Raw genomic sequence first — 21,296 nt, forward strand, 5'->3', positions numbered from 1 at the left:
GGTGGGGAGGAAGGGCACAGGTGACGAGTATCTAGGCTGGGAGATTGTGACTAACTCTGACCTGGCTCCAGTGGCAGCAGGCCCAGCCTCCCTGGCTGCTGGGCCGCCATCTGAAATGTATTACCCGCATTACCGATGCTTTGTAAACTCCACATCATTCAGCCACATGAAAGCCTGGGGCCTAAAAATAGCCACTCCCAGAGGACACCCTACATTGGTGGGGCTCAACTGACCCTGGCATGCATGCCCACCACCAGGCCACCTCCCTTACCAGGGAGCCCCGTCTGGCAGGGCCATACTTGCCCACCACGCTGATGTGGGCAGCCACCACCTCAGGCCACTTTATCTGGGCATAGAGCTCAACCAGTTGGTCAGGGCTCAGGCCCTGAGGCCTTACCCAGGGCAGGCCTCACCTAGGAGCCAGGAAGAAGAGGCTAGAGTGGTGGTGGTGGCCCCAGGACCCCTTCCCCAGCCCCATCCATGCCTGGACTGCCCATGAGTAGCTCACTGGGACACCAAGGCCATCATCTTGCAGATGAGGACAGAGGCCTTGGGAAGGGGAGCACGAGAAGGGGGATGGGGTCCAGCCTAATGAGGACTTGGACTTGGTGGGCAGGAGGGCCACTGGCTGGTGTGCTAAGGACAGGGCTGCGCAGCACCCGCCAGTGTCCAGCAGAAAGCCAGCTCCAGTAGGCAGGCAGGGCGACCGTGGGTCTCTGGGCTGCTAGGGTTGACTCTTTGCCCTGCTTTCTGCGGGTTCTCTCTCCTATGGTCTCTATGACCAACTGCAAACCACTCTTTTCCCTAAAAATAAACATGCTTATGGGATTGGGGGAAGCTTTGTAGCTATCAAAGGAAATAATAGGGTGTTTAAGAAAATTACATTGCGTTTTAAATAACCAGCATGAAAGTCATTAAGTTTGAAGTTTCATTCAAATCAGATGGCTCTGTGGCTGTTCTCCGTGGCCAGGCAGGCGGAGGGGTGGGTGGGCCCTCAGAGATGCTGAGAGGCGGCCTGCGGAGAGCTTGCTGCTACAGCCACGGCCTAGGCGGGGCCAGCTCTGAGGCCATGCCTGGCTGCAGCAGCCACCCCAGAGCTTGCTGGCAGGCTTTGAAGCACTGTGCGGCCCTGGGAGCCACCCAGCTGTGGTGGGTGACCCCCACGGGTGGAGGGGGGGAGGGTTGCCTGAGTCCGCAGGGTGTGGGGGCAGATGAAGCTGGGAGAGCCAAGTCCACAAGGGTTGACCGCCATGTTGGGGAGGGGGGTTTCAAGGATGACAGTTTGGATCGGAAAGTGATCGAAAGGATCTACAGAGCTAGGGCCACATCTGTCCCTTCCACTGCTGGATTCTCAGTGCCCAGCACAGGGCAGTGGGTGCTAGTATAGTTGTTGAAAAATTCATAACAGACGCAGCAGTAGTGTGTGTGTTGAGCACTTCCCGAGTGCCAGGCTTTGTGCCAAAGGCATTTACTCGCAGTGCCTCCTTAGATCCTTATAACAAGCCGAAAAAGTAGGTACTATCATTGCCCTCATTTTGCAGATGGGGAAACAGAGGCTCAGAGAGGTTAAGTCAGGATTTAGACACGGGTATATTTTTCCCCAAAGCCGGTGCTCCTCACTTCTCTGCTCCATTTGGTCTAAAAATGCCTTGGAGATGGGGCATTGCAGGCGGGGAGTCTGAGTGTTCCTCCCACAGCCTGCTGGGTTCATGAACTTGACACTGGATCCCTCTGGCCCCAAGGAAAGATGGCCTCTCACTGTCCCCTCCTGGGGGTGACCTCACAGCTCTGGGCCAGGGCTAAAAGGGCTGAGTTTCTTTGTTGGCAGATAGGAGTCTAGGGTTTCTGGAACAAATCTACCTAGAAAAATTTTTATAAGTGACATTTTAAAATTGAATCAGGTTTGAGGCATGACATGACAGAAGGTAGGTTCCAAGCTGTCTGTAGGTGAACGCCTTCCTCTTTCTAACTTTGCCCTGTCTCAGCTCAGCTTAGAGCTCACTCTTTGACCTCTCTGGGCCAGGCTCCCGCCTCTGTATGGTCCAGGGCTGGGCTAAAGTGTTTTCTAGGCCCTGAGTCACCGGGAATGGCTAGACTGAGGAAGCTGAGGGAGTCCTGGGGCATGGGTATGCTGCTTCTTCCCCACCCATGGGAAAGCTTTCTGCTCGCCCTGCGGGACCATTTTGAGGGCAGTTTCTTTACTGCTGCCGTGTTCTGTCTTCTGCCCATCACTCTGGTCATTGCAGGCCAGTCAGGAGTAATCAGGCAACAGTCCAAGGGAAATGGAGGGCTCTGGCCCTGGATCTGGCACAAGGGCTGGTATTCCTGAAAAGTCTACGTCTAGGGATGAGCTTAGGAGTCCTTGGGTGGTACAGATGGTTAATGTGCTTGCCCATCAATGGAAAGGTTGGTGGTTCGAGTCCATCCAGAGATGCTTTGGAAGAAAGACCTGGCAATCTACCTGTGAAAAATCAGCCATTGAAAACCGTGTGGAGTACAGTTCTACCCTAACACACATGAGGTCACCGTGAGTTGGAGTCTACTCCACAGCAACTGGAGGGATGTGCTTGATTTGTTTTACTTATTTTTCTTTTCTTTTGTTCTTGCTGATTTTGTTTTGTTGTTCGTTTGTGACTTTGGAGACCCCATGTGTTATAGAGTAGAACTGCTCCATAGGGTTTTCTTTACGGAAGCAGATCACCAGGCCTGTTTCTTCCACAGTGCCGCTGGGTGGATTTGAACCACCAGTCTTTTGGTTACCAGCTGAGTGCAAATCATTTGTGCCACCAAGGGACCTTTTTTTATTTTGCTCCTAATGAATTTTTTTTTTTAATTAGCAAACTCAGATACTAACTCATTTAACTCTCACAGCAACCGCATGAGATATGTGTGTTTACGGGTGGGGAACCTGAGGCATCAAGAATATACTTGACTTGCTCCACACAGCTAGTAAGTGCTGGAGGTGAGATTTGAACCCAGGCCCTCTAAATCTGTGTTCTATGCCCTTACCATCAGGCTATAGTGCCTCACAGGCAACATATACAACTATTCGTTTTTTTAAAAAATATTTGCATGTTATAGCTATAGCCAGTTCTCTTGCCTCCCCCTCCCTATTCCTCACTCCTCAGTAGCCCCTGCCCTGAGTTTGGTGTTTCATCCTCTCCCCTGTGTTTTTATACTGTTACACCCAGGGGTGTGGTTAAGTGTGAACCCCTCTAACCTCATTAGGGGCTCTGCTTCCAGACTCCCCTGTATCAGTCAGTAGCCCTGCCCTCCTCCCTGCGCCGACACTGCATATGAGGCCAGGGTGGGAGCACACAGGTGCCAGAGCTCCAGCAGCCCTTTTCCATCCCTTGTCTTATTGCCCTCTGGATCAGCCACTGAACCGAGTCAACTCAGAGACCCAAGGGCCTTAACTGGCAGTAGCTGTGAGGGTTGGACCCAAGTGAGCTTCTTGGGGCCAGCACAGGCAACTGAACAGACCAGGTGACCTGCAGACCCCTGCTTTGTCTCAGAGGCTGGCTGGATTAAACCGGGGCAAGAATGCAGTCCCGAGTTCTTCGGGTCTCCTCCTCGCTCTCACCCTCAAGGCACTGCTGGCCCAACAGCCTTCTCAGCCCCCATCTTTCTGAACTCTCCCAGCTCTCCCTTGGAGGAAGCATGTTTGCCTTTCTAGACAAGCCCTAGCTAAAGCCACCCCAGCTTCTAGCGGCTGTCCCACCCATCCTGTGGCCAGATCCTGTGGGAAGGATATCTCTCACGTTTCCTTTTGGCTATAAATGACTGAGAATGCAAGCTCCCCTCGAGGACAGGGTGCTTAGCAGAGTCTAGGTGGAGATGAGAGCCACGCTGCTAGTTCGTTTATTCCAGGAACAAAGGTTCTTGGCAGAGTGTTGCCAGCAAAAGTGGTGATTCCTGGGCCCTGGTAGGCTGGAGGTCTCAGGCTGGCAGGAAATCTGGGAACTGCTGGTCCAGGACTCACATGTCTGTGTGGTCTCCCTGGTGGCCAGCTGCCTGTGAGGCCTGTGGCTGAGTGGTAAAGGTTATAGGCTGAGAACCCCAAAGGGCTGGGTTCAAACCAAGATCACTACTTGCTGTGAGACCTTAGTTAAGTCACTTAACCTCTCTGGGCTTCATTGTCCTCATCTGCCACACACACGTTTGGGAAGATTGGTGGGATTTCTGTGGGCTGGTGGGACTCTGCAGAGTGCAAGGCACACAGTTGGCAATTACTACTGGGTGCTGCAAACTCTAAATCTACACCCCTGCTGTTTTCTTCCCAGGGGAACAAAACCTCTGAACGCTTCAACCCCTCCCTTCCCAGAGCCTTGCTTTCCCTACTGCCAAAGACAGGCTGATCTCTGAGGTTGTATGCAGGGCCTTGGCCCCAGTGGGCTCCTGGGTGGCTGGGCTCTGAGAGGAGTTAGAGGAGTTACTGCCTGGGCTGGGGAGTTCCCAGCGGGCTCCTGGGTAGCTGTGCCCTGAGAGTGGCTGGGTGAGTTACTGCGTGGGCTGGGTGGTGCCCAGCCAGGGCTGCTGCAGATCCCCAGACAGTGTGTCGGTAGCATCAACTAGCAGCTCAGCTGCAGCACCTCCCGGAAGCTTATATTTTCCTCTAAAAACATCCTGTCCTGAGGGGCGTTCACCTCAAATAGGAGGAAGGAAAATGCAAGTAAACGAATGCATAGAAACCACTGGCGGCTGTGGGCCACACCACTCAGCTTGTGGGCTCAGCTAACTCTGGGGGTGCCTGGGGGCTGGGCTGGGCCTAGAGCAGGCCTGTGGTTTGCCAAGGCTCCATGCAGGTACTCCCAGCCTAACTTCTGCTGTGGCAGGGTCTCATTATCTGATGTCAAGGCCAGGCGGCTGGTAGAAGGGCTACACGTACCTGGCATGCAACCATGGCAACAGTGCTGTACTGGCAAGCAGGACTGAAGCCTTCTGGTCCACCAGGGTGTGGCCCAGCCATCCTCCAGCCCTTGCAGCTCTGCTGGCCACACGGCCACGGCTCTGTGCTCTGCGGTGGGCGTCTGGCACAGGGCGTCCTGTATGCTGTGGGCGGGGAGCTTGTGGCCGTCCTCTGGAGAGCACCATGTCCTGGGCAGCTGGGCCCAGAGCGGGGGCTGAGGGTGGAAGGGCATGAGAAGGGCTCCTCCAGCCTGGCCCTCTTGCAGAAGTGGGGTCTGGGAGCCCACAAATCAAAGCCCAATTGACATGCAGGCAAGTTTACTTGGGAAGTTCGGGGGGGCCTGCATCCTGCTGGAAGGTCATTCTCATGTCCTCAGCACTGAAGCATATTGGTGCTTGACAGTGGTCCCCAGCTCCAGACACAGAGGTCTGGGCCAGCTGGGGGGCTACCTGGTGGGCCCAGAGCTGGGAGAGGAGCCTGGAAGAACTGATCAGGGCCAGATTGGATACTGGAGCCCGGGTGGGGGCTGACAAGCCTGGCTCCTGGCAATGCAGGGAAGAAAAATGAGACCGCTGTGGGTCTGTGCAGGGGAGGTGGGCCAAGGGGCCATGTGTGAGCTGCAGCCCAGTCTGCATTGTGCTTCCCAAGATGTGGGCGCTGATATGGGCCCAGGCCTGCCCAGGGAAAGGGGCACTATTTTTCCTAATTTTTTCCACAAAGGCGCTATATGGGCTAGTGGTGGACCTGGTTTTGACCAGTCATTCTGACTCCTAAAGTATTGTAGGTAGGAGCGGATAGGGATACGGAGGTAGAAGGGAGGCTGAGGGGACTAAGGTGCAGGCAGGACGTCCCTGACTCTAAGCAGCAGCCTCCTAACCTGTGTACCGCTGTGGCCCTGCACCCAGGCCACCCAAGGGGCTTTACTCAGGGCTGCTACAGTCTCCCTAGACACTGGCTCACATGGAGCCCCCATCCACGTGCACCAGTAGTAGAGACCCAGCCTTGAGGGTCCAACCTGAACTCACTGAATAAAAACAGTGCAGAGCACAGTCCAAGACCTGAGGGTGGGTACGGGGCCAGACAAGTAAACAGCTAGAGCATAGAGGGGTCAGGGCTGCCATGTGGCACCATAGCAGGAGACCCCAGTCAGCTGGGTTTCCAGGGGGAAGTCCATTTATGAGGAGGCCTGGGAGATGCATGGGAGTTGGCCAAGCAAAGTGGGGGAGAGTGCTCCAGGCTGAGGACCATTTGGTCCTTGGCACAAGTAGCCCTCTGGGCTGGAGTGAGAAGGGGGAGAGATAAGGGTGTGGCTGGCTTCATCACTGAAGACCCCAGAGCCCATGAAGGGGCCCCATGCACTGACTTTGCTGAGGGCTGTGTAACTGAGGGCACTTTCTCAACCTCACTGAGCCTCCCTTCCCTCATGTGTAAAACAGGTAGGATAATGCCTGCCTCGAAAGGGTTGTCACATGTGGCATTTACATGACTCAGTCTTACCTCTGTGCACTTTGCAAACAGAACAATAACCTTCTAAATAGCCTACCTTTCTATCCACTCAGCTTCTGCCCCAGAGCGAGGCCTGGATCTGCCATTCCTTCTGTGGGCTTGTTCCTGAGGGCCTCTCCCCAGCTCTGGAGCAGGAATCAGAACAAAGCCCTCAGGAGCCAGGCACCTGAGGAACTCCAAGTCCCAGCTTGGTGGCAGATGAGTGGGTGGGGGCACACTGAGATTCTGGGGACACCGGGAGTCCTCAAGGCCTTAATTAAACAAGTCTATAGAAGGTCTGGAAACCTACCCTGGTGGTGTAGTGGTTAAGTGCTATGGCTGCTAACCAAAGGGTCTGCAGTTTGAATCCACCAGGCGCTCCTTGGAAACTCTATGGGGCTGTTCTACTCCGTCCTATAGGGTCGCTATGAGTCGGAATTGACTCGACGGCACTGGGTTTGGTGTTCTCGGTTTATAGAAAGTCTACTGAGCACAAAGCCTAGAGAGACAAACAACAAGCAGACTCAGGGACTCCCAGGCAGACCTCTGCACCTAGTGGGCACCTCCACCTGCCGGGCTGGCAGCACCTCACTCAGGTCAGGGCAGGCCTTTCCAAGGATGTGACCCTTAGACTGAGGTCGGGAAGAGAAGGAGCCAGCCTGGCAAAGGGCAGGAGGAAGTATCGGAAGTTGTGGGGGGAGGGAGGAAGTGGTGGGTGAGAGCACTGAGGCAGAGAGATCTGGGCACCTGGGCAGAAGAGGAGCAGGTCCTTGTGGCTGGGGCATGGCTGGGCGGGCTCTTCAAGGGTGAGCAGGGAAGATGGGAGTGGGGAAGAGGTCTGGTGGAGGGCCTTGTGGGCCATGTCCAACTATCTCTCTCAGGCAGCTCCTGATGCCAGTTGGCCCCTGGAAAGCAGGCAGGCAGGGAGTATGGCCAGAACCCCCATCCCAGGGGTTCCAGAACCTGCTGGAGTGTTTTTAGGGCCAGGTAAACACTGTCTCAGGTAACCCTGACCAGCCAAGTTGAAGAAGGGAGAGATTGGGCTAGCCTTGGGATGCCCTACACCCCGCCTCTGTTCCGTTCACGACAGGGCCTCTGCCGTATAGCAGGTAGAATCCTGGCTCTGCTACTTACTAGCTCTGTGACCTTAGACAAGTGATACTTATCATTTTTCTGTGCCTCAGTTTCCTCATCTGTCAAGTGGGGATAATAATAGGTCTGTTGTGAGGAGTATATAAGTTAAGCTCTGTAAGGTGCTCAGAACTATATCCTAGCACATGGGAAACTCTCAGATATTATTAGCAGATGCCCTTCTCTCAGCCTGAAACATTCTTTTGCTGAGCACATAGTAGGAACTCAATAAATATGCCCTGAGAATCCTGGGGTGTGTGTGTAGAGGGGGTGTCTCTCCTGGCACAGTCCCCTGCCAGAGGAGGCTTCTTGGGAGGGCCTGAGCTACCTGGACCTGGCCAGGCCTCACCCCACCCCCCTTCTGGCTTCTAGAGGCCAGAGGAAATGGCAACTTTCTTCGCTGGGAAAGTGTTGTGGGTCTTAGGCGATTGGGGGTTTTTAGAATCAACCGTCAGAGACGAGGGAGTTTCTCTGCTGGTGGTGGCAAGGGCTCTCTGCATGCACAAAGCCTGCAAGCCGAGGGCCGAGGGCCGCTGCGGTCTGCAGGGAAAATGCCGACTGTGTTTATTTTTCACCTGAGCCTGCAGGAAGTGGGGGCCAGGCGGGGGCGCAGCGAGTGGGGGCAGCCCAGCCAAGGCTCAAGTTCAACTTCAGAGCCGAGGAGGCCTTCCTCAGGAGTCCCCGTTTCCACCTCCTCCCGGCCCAGACCTGCCTTGGTTCCCTTCCTAGCTGTAGCCTGCTGATCAAGAGGGGGGTGTGCTGAGGCACCAGAGGGAGGTATTTCCAGCTATGCGCTAATGAAAATCTCTCTGCGGAGCCAGGACCACCTTTGGGACAATAGGTTTTAAGTCATCGTGGGGAAGAGTCTTTCAGCAGTAAGAGCAGTGTGATAACAGGAAGGACTGCCTCTGCTGGGAATGAGCCTGGTCACTAGGCATCCAACAAGATACTAGACAAACCCACTGGTGGAGAAGGGAGTAGCTTTTGTACCAGACGTGGCCTGCCAGATGGGTCTGACTCCAGACCCATTCTGGAGTGACGAGGTCTGGTGGTGGGCAGCAGGGAGCCACAGGCAAAGTCTACAGCCCTGAGGGCAAAAAACAGGGACCCCGGAGTGTTCTGATCAGGTGGAGCCTCAGCAAGGGAACTGAGGCCCAGAGAGAATGATGGACTGCTGATCAATCACTCATTCATTTATACAGCCCACCACGTTTTGAACCCTCATTGTGTGCCTGGCTTTGTTCTTGGTACCCTGCGCTCAGAGATGAGAGATGAGGTTGTGCCATTGAGATGCTTGGTGCCTGGTGGGGACAGTCAAACCAGGCCTGCCTCCTTTCCTTGGGGGGTTGGGCAAGGTCACCATCAAGGGGAGGGGAAGGGGTGGTTTAGTCACCCATATATATGCCAGGCCCCAGGCGACCCCACCCTGTTGTCTGGGCGGCCTGGCCCTGGGACAGCCTTGTGCTGAGGCCCTGGAGCGGGACGTTCTGCAAGCTGAGGGGGGCGTGGGGCACCGGGCTGTGGGCCAGATGGTTCCCCCTGGCTACCACCACCAGGCACAGGGAGGGGCACTAACGAGTGAGGCTGAGGCCGCCTGCATGAACGTGGAAAGGGCTGGCCAGGCCCTCAGTGCCCTGCCCTGGAGCCCTGGCCACCGCAGGGCCTCCAGCTGCTGGCGGGTTCTCTGCCCCACCCCTGCCCACCCAGCACTTCTCCTGTGGTTTGGCTGGAGACTCCTGTTTAACAAGGCTTTTTCCCAGTTCCCAGGGAGGCTGATAGACAGGACGGGCCCACTGCCCACCAGGCAACTTCTCCCCCTCCCCCGCTTCCAGCCCGTCACCTGCATACGTACCAGGTGAATGGCTGTAGGCTGGGTTCTCTGAGGTTTCCTACGCCCAGCCTGAGCTGTGCTAGAACCAGGCCTCAGGTAGCAAAGCTGGACCTGAGCCAGCCAGAGCATGGCCAAAGAGAGTCAGCCCTGGCCCTCCCTCAGGCAAGAGGGCTCTCCAGGGCCTCCTGGGCAAAGCTGACCCTCCCCAGAGAGGAGTGATTTACTGAGAAACATGCTGTGGAGCAGACCCCTCAACTCTGGGCAGAGTGAAGACTATGGGACTATCTTCCTAGACTGGCACCTTGGACCCTAGCCCTGCTCCTAAGGCTTGCCCACTCCACCAGCCAGGCCTACAGTCCTGAGTGCTGAAGAGCCAGGAGCCAGGGCTGGATGGCAGGGCCTTCTCTGAAGCAGGAGCTTAATCTCAAAAGTCCCTGGATGTGGAGGGGCCTGTGGTGTGTGTTCATTCCACCTTTTGGGCCAGGCTCCAAGTGGAGAACGGTGGAATGGTTTCCATCAGGGTCCTTTGTTCTCAAGGGAGTGGGTCCTGAGGCGCAGTCTCCGTGCCTTCAGCCGCCACAGGGCCTCGTCAGACCTGACGCTGTCCAGGAAGCTTCCCCGCCATCATAGGCCCTTGGCTCCTGCTTTTTAAAACTCTAGGATAAAGCAGGAGTTTTGCATCTGTGACCACTGAAGCACAGAGAAGGAATGAGACTGGCCCACAATCCTACAGTGAGACAGGGCCACCTGTAGTCCTAGATCAGGGGGATTATCAGCCCATTTTATAGAGGAGAAAACAGGCTTGAGTGGACCAGAAGCCATGTTTGTCTGACTCTAAGTCCAGCGTTCTCTGTACCATGGAGGTGAACTCCGGGAACAGCAGAGAGGGGTAATAATGGTGGCAAGGATATACCCAGCATCAGAGTTTGCTGAGGAGGGCCTGCTTCAGACACTCTTATTTCCAAGTCATTTCACCTCTCTGGACCTCCGTTTTCTCAGCTGTAAAATGGGGACAACAGTACTGATCTCAGGGTTGTGAGACTCATTCACTCAACGAATACTTGTTAAGCCCCTATTAAGTGCCAGGAGCTGTGTGTGTGAGGTGGCCAGTTAGTTAGGGTGGTCGGGGAATGCTTCTCCGAGGTATCATTTGAGCTAAAGTCTGAATGAAGATGCCTTGTACAGATCTGGGAGAGGGGCAGTCCAGGCAGAGGGAAAAGCAAGTGCAAAAGTCCAATGGCAGGAAAAAGCTTGCAGAAGGGAAAAGTCAGCGAGGCTACAGCTGGGCTTTCCACTTACTTCACATCGTGGCCGTTCAGAAAACTACCGCTGGAGTTAATGGAGAAGGATGCTGGAGGCTGAAGCACTCATGGGAAGTCCTGGGTATAGTGAGTGAGGGGGAGAGTGGAAGGAGTTGGGGCTGGTGGGGAGGGGGGCCTGGTCACACAGGGTGTTAGGGCCCAGGTAAGGAGATAGAATAACACCTAAAATGCCAATGATGCAGTGGGAGGCCACTGGAGGCTTGAGACAGAGAAGTGGTACCATCAGTTCATGTGGCTGCTGGAGGGGACTGAGGGGGCAGGAGAGAAGCAGGGGTCCAGTGAGGAGGCTGCTGCAGCCATCCAGGTGAGACATGATGGTAGCTTGGACTTGGTGGGAGGTGTGGAGGAAGTAAGAAGTGGTTGAGTTCTAGATATACTTTGAAGGTAGAGTTGTTGGGATTTGCTGACACGTTGGATGTGAGACAAGGAGTCCAGGATGACTCCACGGTTTTTGTCCTGAGCAACTGGAAGGATGGAGTTACCATTAGCTGAGGTGGGAAAGACGGAGAGAGGGGTTTGGAGCAGGAAGCCAAGGGTTCTGATTTGGGCATTTTGACTTCGGGTGGCACGTCAGACCTCTAAGCAACATTGTTGAATAGGCATTTGGAGAGTGGAGCTCCTAGGAGAAGTGGGGGCTAGAGAAATCAATGTAGAGCCATCAGATGAAGATGTTATGAACCATAAGCCTTGACGAGGGCACCCTAGGAGTGAGAGTAGGTAGAGCAGAGGGCCGATCTCAGGTCAGGTAAGGTCAGGAAAAGGATAGGGAGCCAGAAACAAGGCTGAGAAGTAGCCATGAGTCTGGAGGAAAACCAGGTGAGTATGGTGTTCTGAAAGCCAAGTGAAGAAACTATTTCAAGGGGGGAGGGAGAAATGAGTTGCGTTTGATGCTGCCGAGAGGTCAGGGAAAGTGAAGACGAGAACTGATCGCTGAATTCAGCACTATGGAAGTCATTAGGACACAAGCCGACCAGTGACGTGATGGGGCAAGAGACTGGGCTGGGTAAGGGGGGAGAACAAAAGCGAGAACCAGAGGCAGCGGAAGTGGACACCTCTGCTGTACAGGGCAGCAAGCCATGAGGTAGAAGCTGGGGGAGGTACAGAGGGGAGAAATGACAATCTGCTTGTATGCTGGCAGGAATGAGTTGGGGCTTGCAAGGTACACGGCATGGCGCCTGGCATGTGGCACGTACTCAGTATATGCCGGGTGCTCACGTGTCCACACACCCCACCATCCCACAGCTGCCCTGGCCCACTCATCTCTCCCTTACCAGCTGCTCTTGGGCCAGAGGAGCCTGCATTCCACCACTCCCCTCGCCCCACCCTCATTTCCCCCTACACTCCCAGTCTGCCACAGTTTTGTCTGGGGTCAGTGCTGAGGGGTAAAGAAAAGAGTGACATGAGCCTCCCCGTCTTGCCCAGGAAGCCTGGCTATCCCCTCTGCAACCACGACAGGAGGGTCACAGCACACAGGCAGGGACAGCATGGCCTGTCATCCCCGTGCTGTCACTCCTGCTGCCGTCAGTTGAGCTGCCAGGCGGGCCTGCCATCTCCCAGGGAAACTCCCTTCACATAATTACACTAGGATTTGAGGCCCAGCACTAGGGCACAGGGAGAAGCACTGTAGGTGGCATTTCTCAGGGATTCCTTTTCACCTACCATGGCTCTTCAAGACAAATGAGGGGCTTCCTCTATGCCCCTTCCTCATTACCTGGCAATTGAGTAGTGGAGCTCTAGGATGTTGTGTCTTCATGCTCACGACCACCCTATGATCATCTCCATTTTATAGAGGAGGAAAGGGGTGCTCAGAGACACCAGTAACTTCTCTAAGGCCACACAGTAAATCATGTCAGAGTCAGGGTTCAACGAGGTCTGCCTGTCCCCTCCGAGCTCACAGTGGACAGCCCTCCCTGGGGCTGACAGAGGGAACACTTCCCTGCCTTGCCCCAGGCCACCAAGTGGCGCTCAGAAAGGGCTGTGCTGCCAAACTCATGCCAGCCTCAAAGGAGTCCCCAACCCTATTGAGACATCAACACCATCTGCCTCAGGACAGAGGAAGCCTGGTCAGCCCACTTAGGTAAGACTCCTCCTGGTGTGCAGACAATGAACCACAGACCAACAGGTGGCAGTGTCAGCACCCTCCCCAGGATCTAAGGGGAAGGGGTCCAGCTTGTAGCCTGGACCCAGGCTACCCTGGAGGCAGGAGTGTGGGGAAAGGTGGCAAGCTAGGGCTGTTGCTGGAGTTGTGGGAGCCTGTGCTCCTGGGAGCCTCATGCCTTGGCTGTAGGAAGGCTCACACCCAGCCTTCCCTCAAGCCTCCTCCAAAGTCCAATGCCAAGGCACCTGTGCTAGGCTTCCTGACCATGAGCTACCCTCGCATTCCCCAAACCTGGTGGTGAAGGGATCATTAACTCCATTACACAGGAAAGGAAACTGAAGCCCAGGGATACTAAGCAGTCTGGCTAACTTCTCCTTGCTGTCCTGCCCCCCAGAAATTCCCATTTCTTCTGTGCCTTGGGTCAGAGGTCACTCATCTGTGCTCCCAGCCAGCAGCACCCCACAGCTGGGGACTTTTCAGAGTTGGAAGCCAAGGTGCTGTGGTATGATGCTGCCAGGTCCTGGCCTGTGGAGGCATGTGCCAAGGGGTGCAGAGCTGGGGCCTTGGCTCTGAGCAGCGACCCCTTGTGGCTGGGTTGAGTAGGGAGCTCCCTTCTCAGGCCGCTGACTGAGTCATCTCATGACAAAGCCGTGCAACTAGTGTGAAAAGTAAGAGTCCTGCGGTGCTGAGGAAACAGGAAGTGTGGGGGATGTGCTGGTTGGCCCTGGAGGGAGCCAGGCCTCACCTGGCCCCACCTCCCCTGAGTTAGGGGGCTGAGGGGCCCTTTCCTGTGTCAGCAAATCTTGTTAGGCCTGAGGTAGAACAGAGGGTCAGATTCAGAGTCTGGGGGCTGGAGGAGGAGGAAAGAGAGCTCCAGACTGTGTCGGGGTAGGCCAGGTCCTCAGACAATGCCCTGCTGCTGGGGTGGAGGCTGTGAGCACCCCAGAGACAAGTTGTTGGGCCTCAGAGAAACCAGGGAGTCCCAGAAGGTCTTCCCGGACAGGGGAGCCATACCTCCTGTGATTTGAGTAAACAGAAAGACCGAGAGGGTTTCTAGCATGTGGGACTGTTTGGGCAACATCTAGGGGTCTAGTGGGCAGGAGGTCAGAACCACTGTCACTGGGTGGCTTGAGTGGTCCCCCTTCCCTGGGGCCTGTGGTCTTTGATCACCACCCTCCTTTGACAACAGGGCTGCCCACATACAGCTAATTGTGGCTCCACCTGCCTGCATGCCCCCAGGCCCCAGGTTCACACCTCTCCTTCCTTTTACATTCATTTACCCTCCTTCTCATTTTTCAGCACAACAAGGCTAGTCAGCCCCCCCACGGAGTCCCCCAACTCTCTCCTCTCTATGAACATTTCAGCAGCCCACACCCCACACCTGCGCCTGCCGACATCAACCAGAAGCAAGGTAAGGGCCTGGGATAGGGAGGAGCCCAATGAGACCCAGAGCCTGAAGGCCAAGTCCCTGCCCTCTGAGAAAACCAGGTGGCTGGGCCCGTTTTTACAGCTGGAGAAACCAGGGCTGTGCAAACCCAGGGCCCAAAGAAAAGGATGCCAGGAAGATGGGTTGGGGGCCTGAGGGCACCAGAGGGCTGGAGGAGGAGGTCCCAAGTTAAAATGTGAGGACTTCAGGTTGAAGTAGGAGCCTAATTTTACGGGGAACCCCCCCACCACCACCACCCTGTGCCAGTATGGGAGCAGACATCTAACCTGCAGCCTTCCCCTCCCCCAGTGAGAAAATGGAAAGTGGTGGTTGTGATGACTGATTCACTTCAGCCTCAGGCAAAGTCATTCTGAAATCCACCACTGTTGCTGTGGGAAACCTGCTGATTCAACCCGGGGTTGAGGGGGGACTCACTGGAGCCCTGGTTCCCCACCAGGCTCCCCCAAACCAGGGGCCCTTCCTCCTGCCCAGAAAGCCAGGCCAGAGCTCCCCAGCAAAGAAGCCTCAATTGCAGTCTGGCAGTGGACCACTCCCAAATGACTCCAACCCAGCCCACTGGCCAGCCTGGTGTCATTAGGCAAGTCCCCTAACCTCTGCCCTTGGCTCCCTTGCCTGTAAAAGGGGCATTATCACACTGGGGCAATGGTATAAACAGGGATAGTCCTGAGCAGACTATCATGTCTGATCCTCTAGTAAAGGTGGATGGGATCGTAGAGGCCCCCGTGTGAGGCTCTAGGATGGATTAACTAGCTGAAGTGGCCCGAGGGTCAGGCCAGCCCACTTACTCGGCTCCTCTCCACTGCAGTTCACAGGCCCCTGCAGACCCCTGACCTCTCTGGCTTCTACTCTCTGACCTCAGGCAGCATGGGACAGCTCCCCCACACTGTGAGCTGGTGAGTGTGGGCCCAGTGGGAAAGGGGCACCATGTGCTGGTCTGACCCATACCTGCCCTTCCATTCCCCTCCTCCATCCTTTGTGTGGAGCACCCTGCTACCAGCTTGGTATAGGCACCATGGGCCGGCCTGCAGCTCTAGCCCAAGCTGGCTCTGGGCCAGGGTTCCTTGTGGCCTCTTGGCCTATGGGTGTTGCCCAGAGAGCTTGACAGACTCCATTTGAGAAGGCGGGAGACCTGGGTCCTGGTCCGTATGAATGGGGGAACTCTGGCTGCCCAGAAACCTCCAGAGCCATTGGAGTATGTGAGGAAGAAATGTTAGGCCTGAGTAGGAAGGTGACAGCATGGCAGTACTTCCCACTGCCTGCTGCTGGTTGGTCCCTTTCTTGGATGAGCTGCTGGAGGGGCAGGGTGGGGCTGGTTGCCCACTTACAGAGGCCTCTCTTAGAGTCTATTAAGGCTGGGCCAGGAAAGCCAGCCCGGTCCCTCCAGACCCCTCACCCCTGAATTCAGCAGGCCTGACTGTGCACCAAAGGGTCTGTCCTCAGCTAGAGCTGAGCCTGGGCAGGCTCCTTAGCCCTTTGCTCATCAGTTGCAGTGGGACCCAGCATCTCTAGGCTGTGGCAGTCACCCAGCAGCAGGAAAGCTTGGCTTCTCAGGAAGGCAGGGTAGTCCAAAGGCCCAACCTGGGGCCTCTCTACCCCTTTCCACTCACCCTCTGCCCATGTTAAACTCACTCCTGTTTCCAGATTCTCCTCAGACAAAGCCCCATTCTGAATACGAATCAGGACTACCCCCTCCCAGGATCAAAGCAGGGTGGGACTGCTCAGAGCTCAGCCTGACTAGGCCGGGCCAGTGTCATATGGAAGCAAATCTCTGCACTAGCCTCTTGAAAGCAATCCCTAGGCAAATAGCTCCAAAGACCAAGAGACTTGAACCTAGAGGAGATGTTAACCCAAGGCACTAATAAGGGGACTTCAGGCACAGGGGAGGGGGAACAGCACTTGGCTGTCAGGAGAGAAGTGGGGGTATGTTGCCCATCTCTGCACTGAGCCCTGCTGTGTGCCAGGCAGCATTCTAGGTACCTGGGAAGCATTGCTGAAGCTGACGATCCTTAGATCCTGCCATCTCGGGACTCAGTCCACCTAGTGGGTGACCCAGGAAAGAGTCCAGGCAATTAACAGGGTACTGTTTTTTTTTTTTTTTGTGAACAGTGCCAGAAGCCCTGGTGGTGCAGTGGTTAAGTGCTGTGATGCTAACCAAAAGGTCTATAGTTTGAACTCATCAGCCACTCTGAGAAAGATGTGGCAGTCTGCTTCCATAAAAATTTACAGCCTTGGAAACCCTATGAGGCAGTTCTACTCTGTCCTGTAGGGTCGGTATGAGTCAGAATCAACTCAATGGCAATGTGTTTGTTTTTTGGGGGGTTTTGGTAAGCAGTGCTTTGATTGAGGACTTTAGAAGCTCAGAGGGGTGCCTCATCCGACTAGGAATCTCTAGGCTTTCAGGAAGGATGTTAATTTAGCCAAAACCTGAAGGATGTCTAGTCGAAGCAGGCAAAGTGGGGCCAAAGAGCAATCCAGACAGTGTAAACAGTGGGTATAAAGGCCCTAAGGCAGGAGTCAGCCTGTATTTACAGGGAGACTGCCCCATGGGGTCAGAGCACAGTGAGGGGGAGACTCAAGGCTGGAGGAGACTTGGGGCCTGCTAAGCTGGGTCCCCAGGGAAGCTGCCATGTCCATCCCTTAAAGCATCAGTACAGTACAAGCTGTCAGAAGAAAACAGATGCAGCATACATTGCCCCCTTGTGGCAGATAGTTGCAGCACACACTGCCTTGGCTGCGGAGGGGCTGAGCTCCATCCGTGGGGTGGTCCAAGCCAAGGCCAACTGGCCTCATATTGGGTCAGGCCCAAGCAAGGTGGGGAAGTCCTACCCAAGTCTGGCCAGCAGCTAGACCGCTAACAGCTGTCTCTCCCAATCACAGGCCCAGCCCTCCTCTCTACCCCCTGTCCCCTTCCTGCGGATATAGACAGCACTTCCCCGCCCCCACTGCAGCCCCTGGCGCCCCCTACCCCAGGTGAGTCCCCTACCCTGCAGCCAGGCTCCTGCTTCCTGTTTCCCAGGCTTCAGTGCCCACGTGAGGCCATGCCCAGGTCCCTGCTTGCCCTGTGCTAGTTGTTCGTCCACCCGTCCGTGCGTCATTTTACAGCCCCACCGCTGCCCTGTGCCTGAGAGCAAAGCCAATCAGAGCACAAGAGGGGCCTAAGTCTAGGCCATTCTGTCTAACAGAGTCGCATAGAACACCAGGGACAGAGCATGAACACAGGTACCAGCAGTTGAGTGGGGCCATCTGGGTGATAAGTGAAGGAGACCTCACTGGGCCTGATGGGTCAGAGGGAGCTTCATGAAAAAAGGACGACATCTCCTGGGAGAGGGGGACAAAGGGAACAGTAATAGCCAGGGCTGGCTGGGAGAGGGGTAGGGAGTAATAGGGGCAGGGGGTGAGGGATGTCAGCAGGATGGTGGTTGTGCAGGGTTGTGCAGGCTCCAGGAAGGAGCCTGGGCAGTGGGGGGATTCCAGTGGGAATGGGACATGAGCATTTGGGTGTCTTAAAAAGGTCACTCTGGCTGTTGTGTGGAGAGAGGCTGGAGTGGGCAAGCAGGAGACTGAGAAGAGACCCACAGGGTAGCCACAGGCTCGTGAGGGTGAGCTAGGGACAGGTGAGGAGAAAAGTCCAAAAGCTGTTTCGGAGTTATTTAGTAAGCACCTAAATGGTATATATGTGAATTTTTGCAATGTGTTTGTGTAATGTGTTGGGAGCAGGTATTTGTATGCATCTCCGTTTACTTGTGTCCAGGCCAGTGGGGGAGGGTATCTGTTTACCTGTGTCCTCGTGTACTGTGCAGGGGCCTCCACGTGTGTCCACAGGTCTGGTCCTTACACGCCTGTCTCAGTGTTAACTATCCTCCTGCCTCTAGGTTCACCCACCCGTCCTTGATGCTAGGCTCTGGCGTACCTGGCCACCCCGCAGCCATCCCCCACCCAGCCATTGTGCCCCCCTCAGGGAAGCAGGAGCTGCAGCCCTATGACCGGAGCCTGTGAGTGAAAAGCACACAATGGAGAGGGGGTGTAGGATGGGCAGGTAAACAACCCTGACTCCCATCTGTTCATCAAGGCCTTCCCCATGCCCAGGGACTGCCAGGAGAGAGGCCGCTGTTCAAGCCTTTTTAGTTAAAACCCAGGGGTCCCTGAACTCTGGCCACTGACCACTCTGTTTTTTTGACCCTCAAAAGCAGGAGGGGACGGACAGGTGAGTAGGAACAAGGATTTAGTTTGAGCCAAGAGGAGAGGGGCAGAGAAGTCTTACACGTGAATTTTCTTTCCACTTGGCTACAGTATTCCTGTAAAGAACAATTATTTACCTCTCTGCTCACCCCCTTTGGGGCAACTACAGAAAGATTCAGTTTACAAAAACCCTGATACCCAGGCACTCTGGACACGCACAAGAGGAGGGGGTGGCATGAGGTGGACACTGGGGGCCCCTGAGGGATCTGGATATGTGCCCCTCAGGAAGACCCAAGCAGAGGCCAAGGTTGAGAAGGAGGCCAAGAAGCCAACCATCAAGAAGCCACTGAATGCCTTCATGCTGTACATGAAGGAGATGAGAGCCAAGGTCATCGCAGAGTGCACACTCAAGGAAAGCGCTGCCATCAACCAGATCCTGGGACGCAGGGTGAGGGCAGGTGGGGGTGGCCCCTAGACTACCGTCACCCTGGTGCAGCTTGCTGACTCCTGATGTACTCAATCTTCACCCCACCCTACCCCGCCCCTTTGCAGTGGCACGCGCTGTCTCGGGAAGAGCAAGCCAAGTATTATGAGCTGGCCCGCAAAGAGAGGCAGCTGCACATGCAGCTCTACCCAGGCTGGTCGGCGCGGGACAACTATGTGAGTGGCCAGTGACACAGCTGGGCGGGTAGGGGAACCTTCAAGATGCCATGCCCGAGTCAGTCTCGGCAAAGAAGGCAAGACTACTACTGTCCCGAAGGCACAGATGAGAAAGGAGTTGCCGGAGTGGAGGGTCCAGGGCCTCCCCTGGAGTCTTAGTGCTGTCGTAACAGAAATACCATAGTTCAGGACATGTTAATTAGCGTCTTAGGCATGAGATGGCCAACTGGGAAAGGGGCAGTTGAGTATGGATGCAAGGAGGAGGAAGGAATGGGACTAGAACAATGAATTTGACCCTGAGTGGCACTGCTGAATTCAGGTTGTGGCTCTAGGGGGAGGTCTTTATCTATTTCAACCTCCAGTAGCCAGCAGTCCCTGGAGTTCTTGGGCTGATTAATTTACCTGCTTCGTAGCCAGAGAGTGTCCGTCTTCTCTGCTTGTGCATGCATGTCTCTGTGTCTGTGCTGCTCTTCTTATAACTCAGAAGTGACTAGGTATAGGATCCCTACACTGGTATGACCTCAACTGATTGCATTATGGAAGATGATTAGATTACATCCACAGGTAGAGGGGTTAGAATTCCAACACACATGGGGTGGAGGGTGGGGCACAATTCAATCCTTAACACCTGGCTAGCTCAGAAGAAGCCGTGCCAGGTGGAACTGCCCCTAAAGGCAAACCCGCATTCTACTCCCCACCGTAGAATGCATTCACACACAGGGTTGTTGCCCAATATTTGAACTGGGCCACATGGATGGGCAGAAGGGGAAGAGAAGGGCTGGAATTCATATCCCTCCATTTAAAATGGACACCAGAGCAGGAGAGGAAGCTCCCAAAAGCACTCCATGGTAGCCTAGCAAGAATTGCAGTGAAGAAACCCCAGGGCCCCAAGGTAGGAAACTTCAACAATCCCGAGGGCAAATCAGCTCAGCAGCAGGCTGCAGCTGTCCCAGCCCCTCACTCACTGAGGTCACAGCAACTGCCTCCCAGATCTGAGTCTCTCTCCCTTTGTTCCCTTCAGGGAAAGAAGAAGAGGCGCTCAAGGGAAAAGCACCAAGAATCCAACACAGGTGAGGCCTTCCCTCAGCAGTAGTAGAGGCTCATTTCCAAGCCCCCATTTCAAGGGCATCTCTGCTCTGGCCCAGAGGGAGGGGCAGTGTACCCAGCCAGGATCCTTCAGGGGAATAAGGCCTGCATCTCTCAAGTCAGAGCCCTGTGCGAAGAACAGCTGTACTTAATTCCAGAGAAGTCAAGCAGAATAGTTCACGTTGCAGGTGGTATACCTTCTCACCACCCAACCCCCCTCCACTGCCTTTTCTAGCTCTACCCCCAGCGAGCCTCTCCCAGAGAAGTTAGTGAGGAACAGACTGAGTATAGTTCAGTTGGTACCCCAAACAATTCATCCTGGTTACTTCTGCCGAGGAGAGCAGGCATCTGGGTAGAGGCTGAGCCAGGCCCTGTACCCGGGCCCAGCAGTTACACAGCCTGTTGGCTGGTCCCTAGCAATTCCTCTATCATCCCAAATTTCTCATGGCAGTGCAAAATGCTCTGTGTAGAGGACCTGGGAGCCCACATCCCACTGCAGGCCTCCTTCCTGTGGGTGAATTCCTGCCCCCAACTCTGAAAATGGCAGGTTCCATACCCACGACTTTCCCAGCTGGAGGCTGGGACTTGGGGGTTGTAGGGGACAGGGCATAGTCCTCAGCCTTTTCTCTGAGGCTGAGGAATGGTCCTTTCTTTCCATCTGGAAAAGTGTATTGAAGTGCACTACAGCCTGAGGGGCTGTGGGTCGGGCAGATTGGACAATGGCATGAAGGAAAACTCAGTAAAATGGGTAAGGAGTTGGGGAGGGGGTAGGCAGCCCTAAGGCAGAAGAGGCTGGATCCCCACAGGCCTCCCTGGACTCTGCTGTAGCTCCCATGCTGTCAGGGGCCCCACAAGCCCCAGAGGAGCTACTCTGACAGGGTCCCTCCCCCAACCACCACTACCACCACTCATCCCACTGCCTCCTGCCCAGCTGGAGATACCTTTCCTGATACCTTGCTCTGGCCCTAGGGCTCCCACTGGGGCTGGCTGTGCCATGGAGAGGCCTACTCTGCCTGTGGGGGCTGTGGGGTGTCTGTGACTGGCTAACACTGATGTTGCCTCTTCTTTCTGGGCCCTGCTCTGCCCTGCTGCCTGCCCGCTCGCCCTCTGCCCTGCCCTGCCCCTCTGGCATGTCTGAGCAGACCCTG

At 55.3% G+C, this 21,296-nt stretch overlaps 1 protein-coding gene across 3 annotated transcripts in view; it reads left to right on the plus strand.

The window, feature by feature from the left end:
• Window positions 1-21,296, plus strand: part of TCF7 (transcription factor 7) — a 37,664-nt gene that overhangs the window by 10,537 nt on the left and 5,831 nt on the right. For 2 of the 3 annotated variants that reach the window (XM_049873650.1, XM_049873649.1), the window contains exons 4-10: window positions 14,076-14,187; window positions 15,029-15,116; window positions 17,101-17,193; window positions 18,096-18,215; window positions 18,688-18,850; window positions 18,955-19,062; window positions 20,084-20,132. In XM_049873650.1, the coding sequence (XP_049729607.1) occupies window positions 14,076-14,187; window positions 15,029-15,116; window positions 17,101-17,193; window positions 18,096-18,215; window positions 18,688-18,850; window positions 18,955-19,062; window positions 20,084-20,132 (733 nt within the window). The remainder of the gene's footprint in view (window positions 1-14,075; window positions 14,188-15,028; window positions 15,117-17,100; window positions 17,194-18,095; window positions 18,216-18,687; window positions 18,851-18,954; window positions 19,063-20,083; window positions 20,133-21,296) is intronic. The other variant, XM_049873651.1, reaches the window with a different exon arrangement.

This window comes from Elephas maximus, chromosome 2 (genome assembly GCF_024166365.1).
Source record: "Elephas maximus indicus isolate mEleMax1 chromosome 2, mEleMax1 primary haplotype, whole genome shotgun sequence".
Lineage (NCBI taxonomy): Eukaryota > Metazoa > Chordata > Mammalia > Proboscidea > Elephantidae > Elephas > Elephas maximus.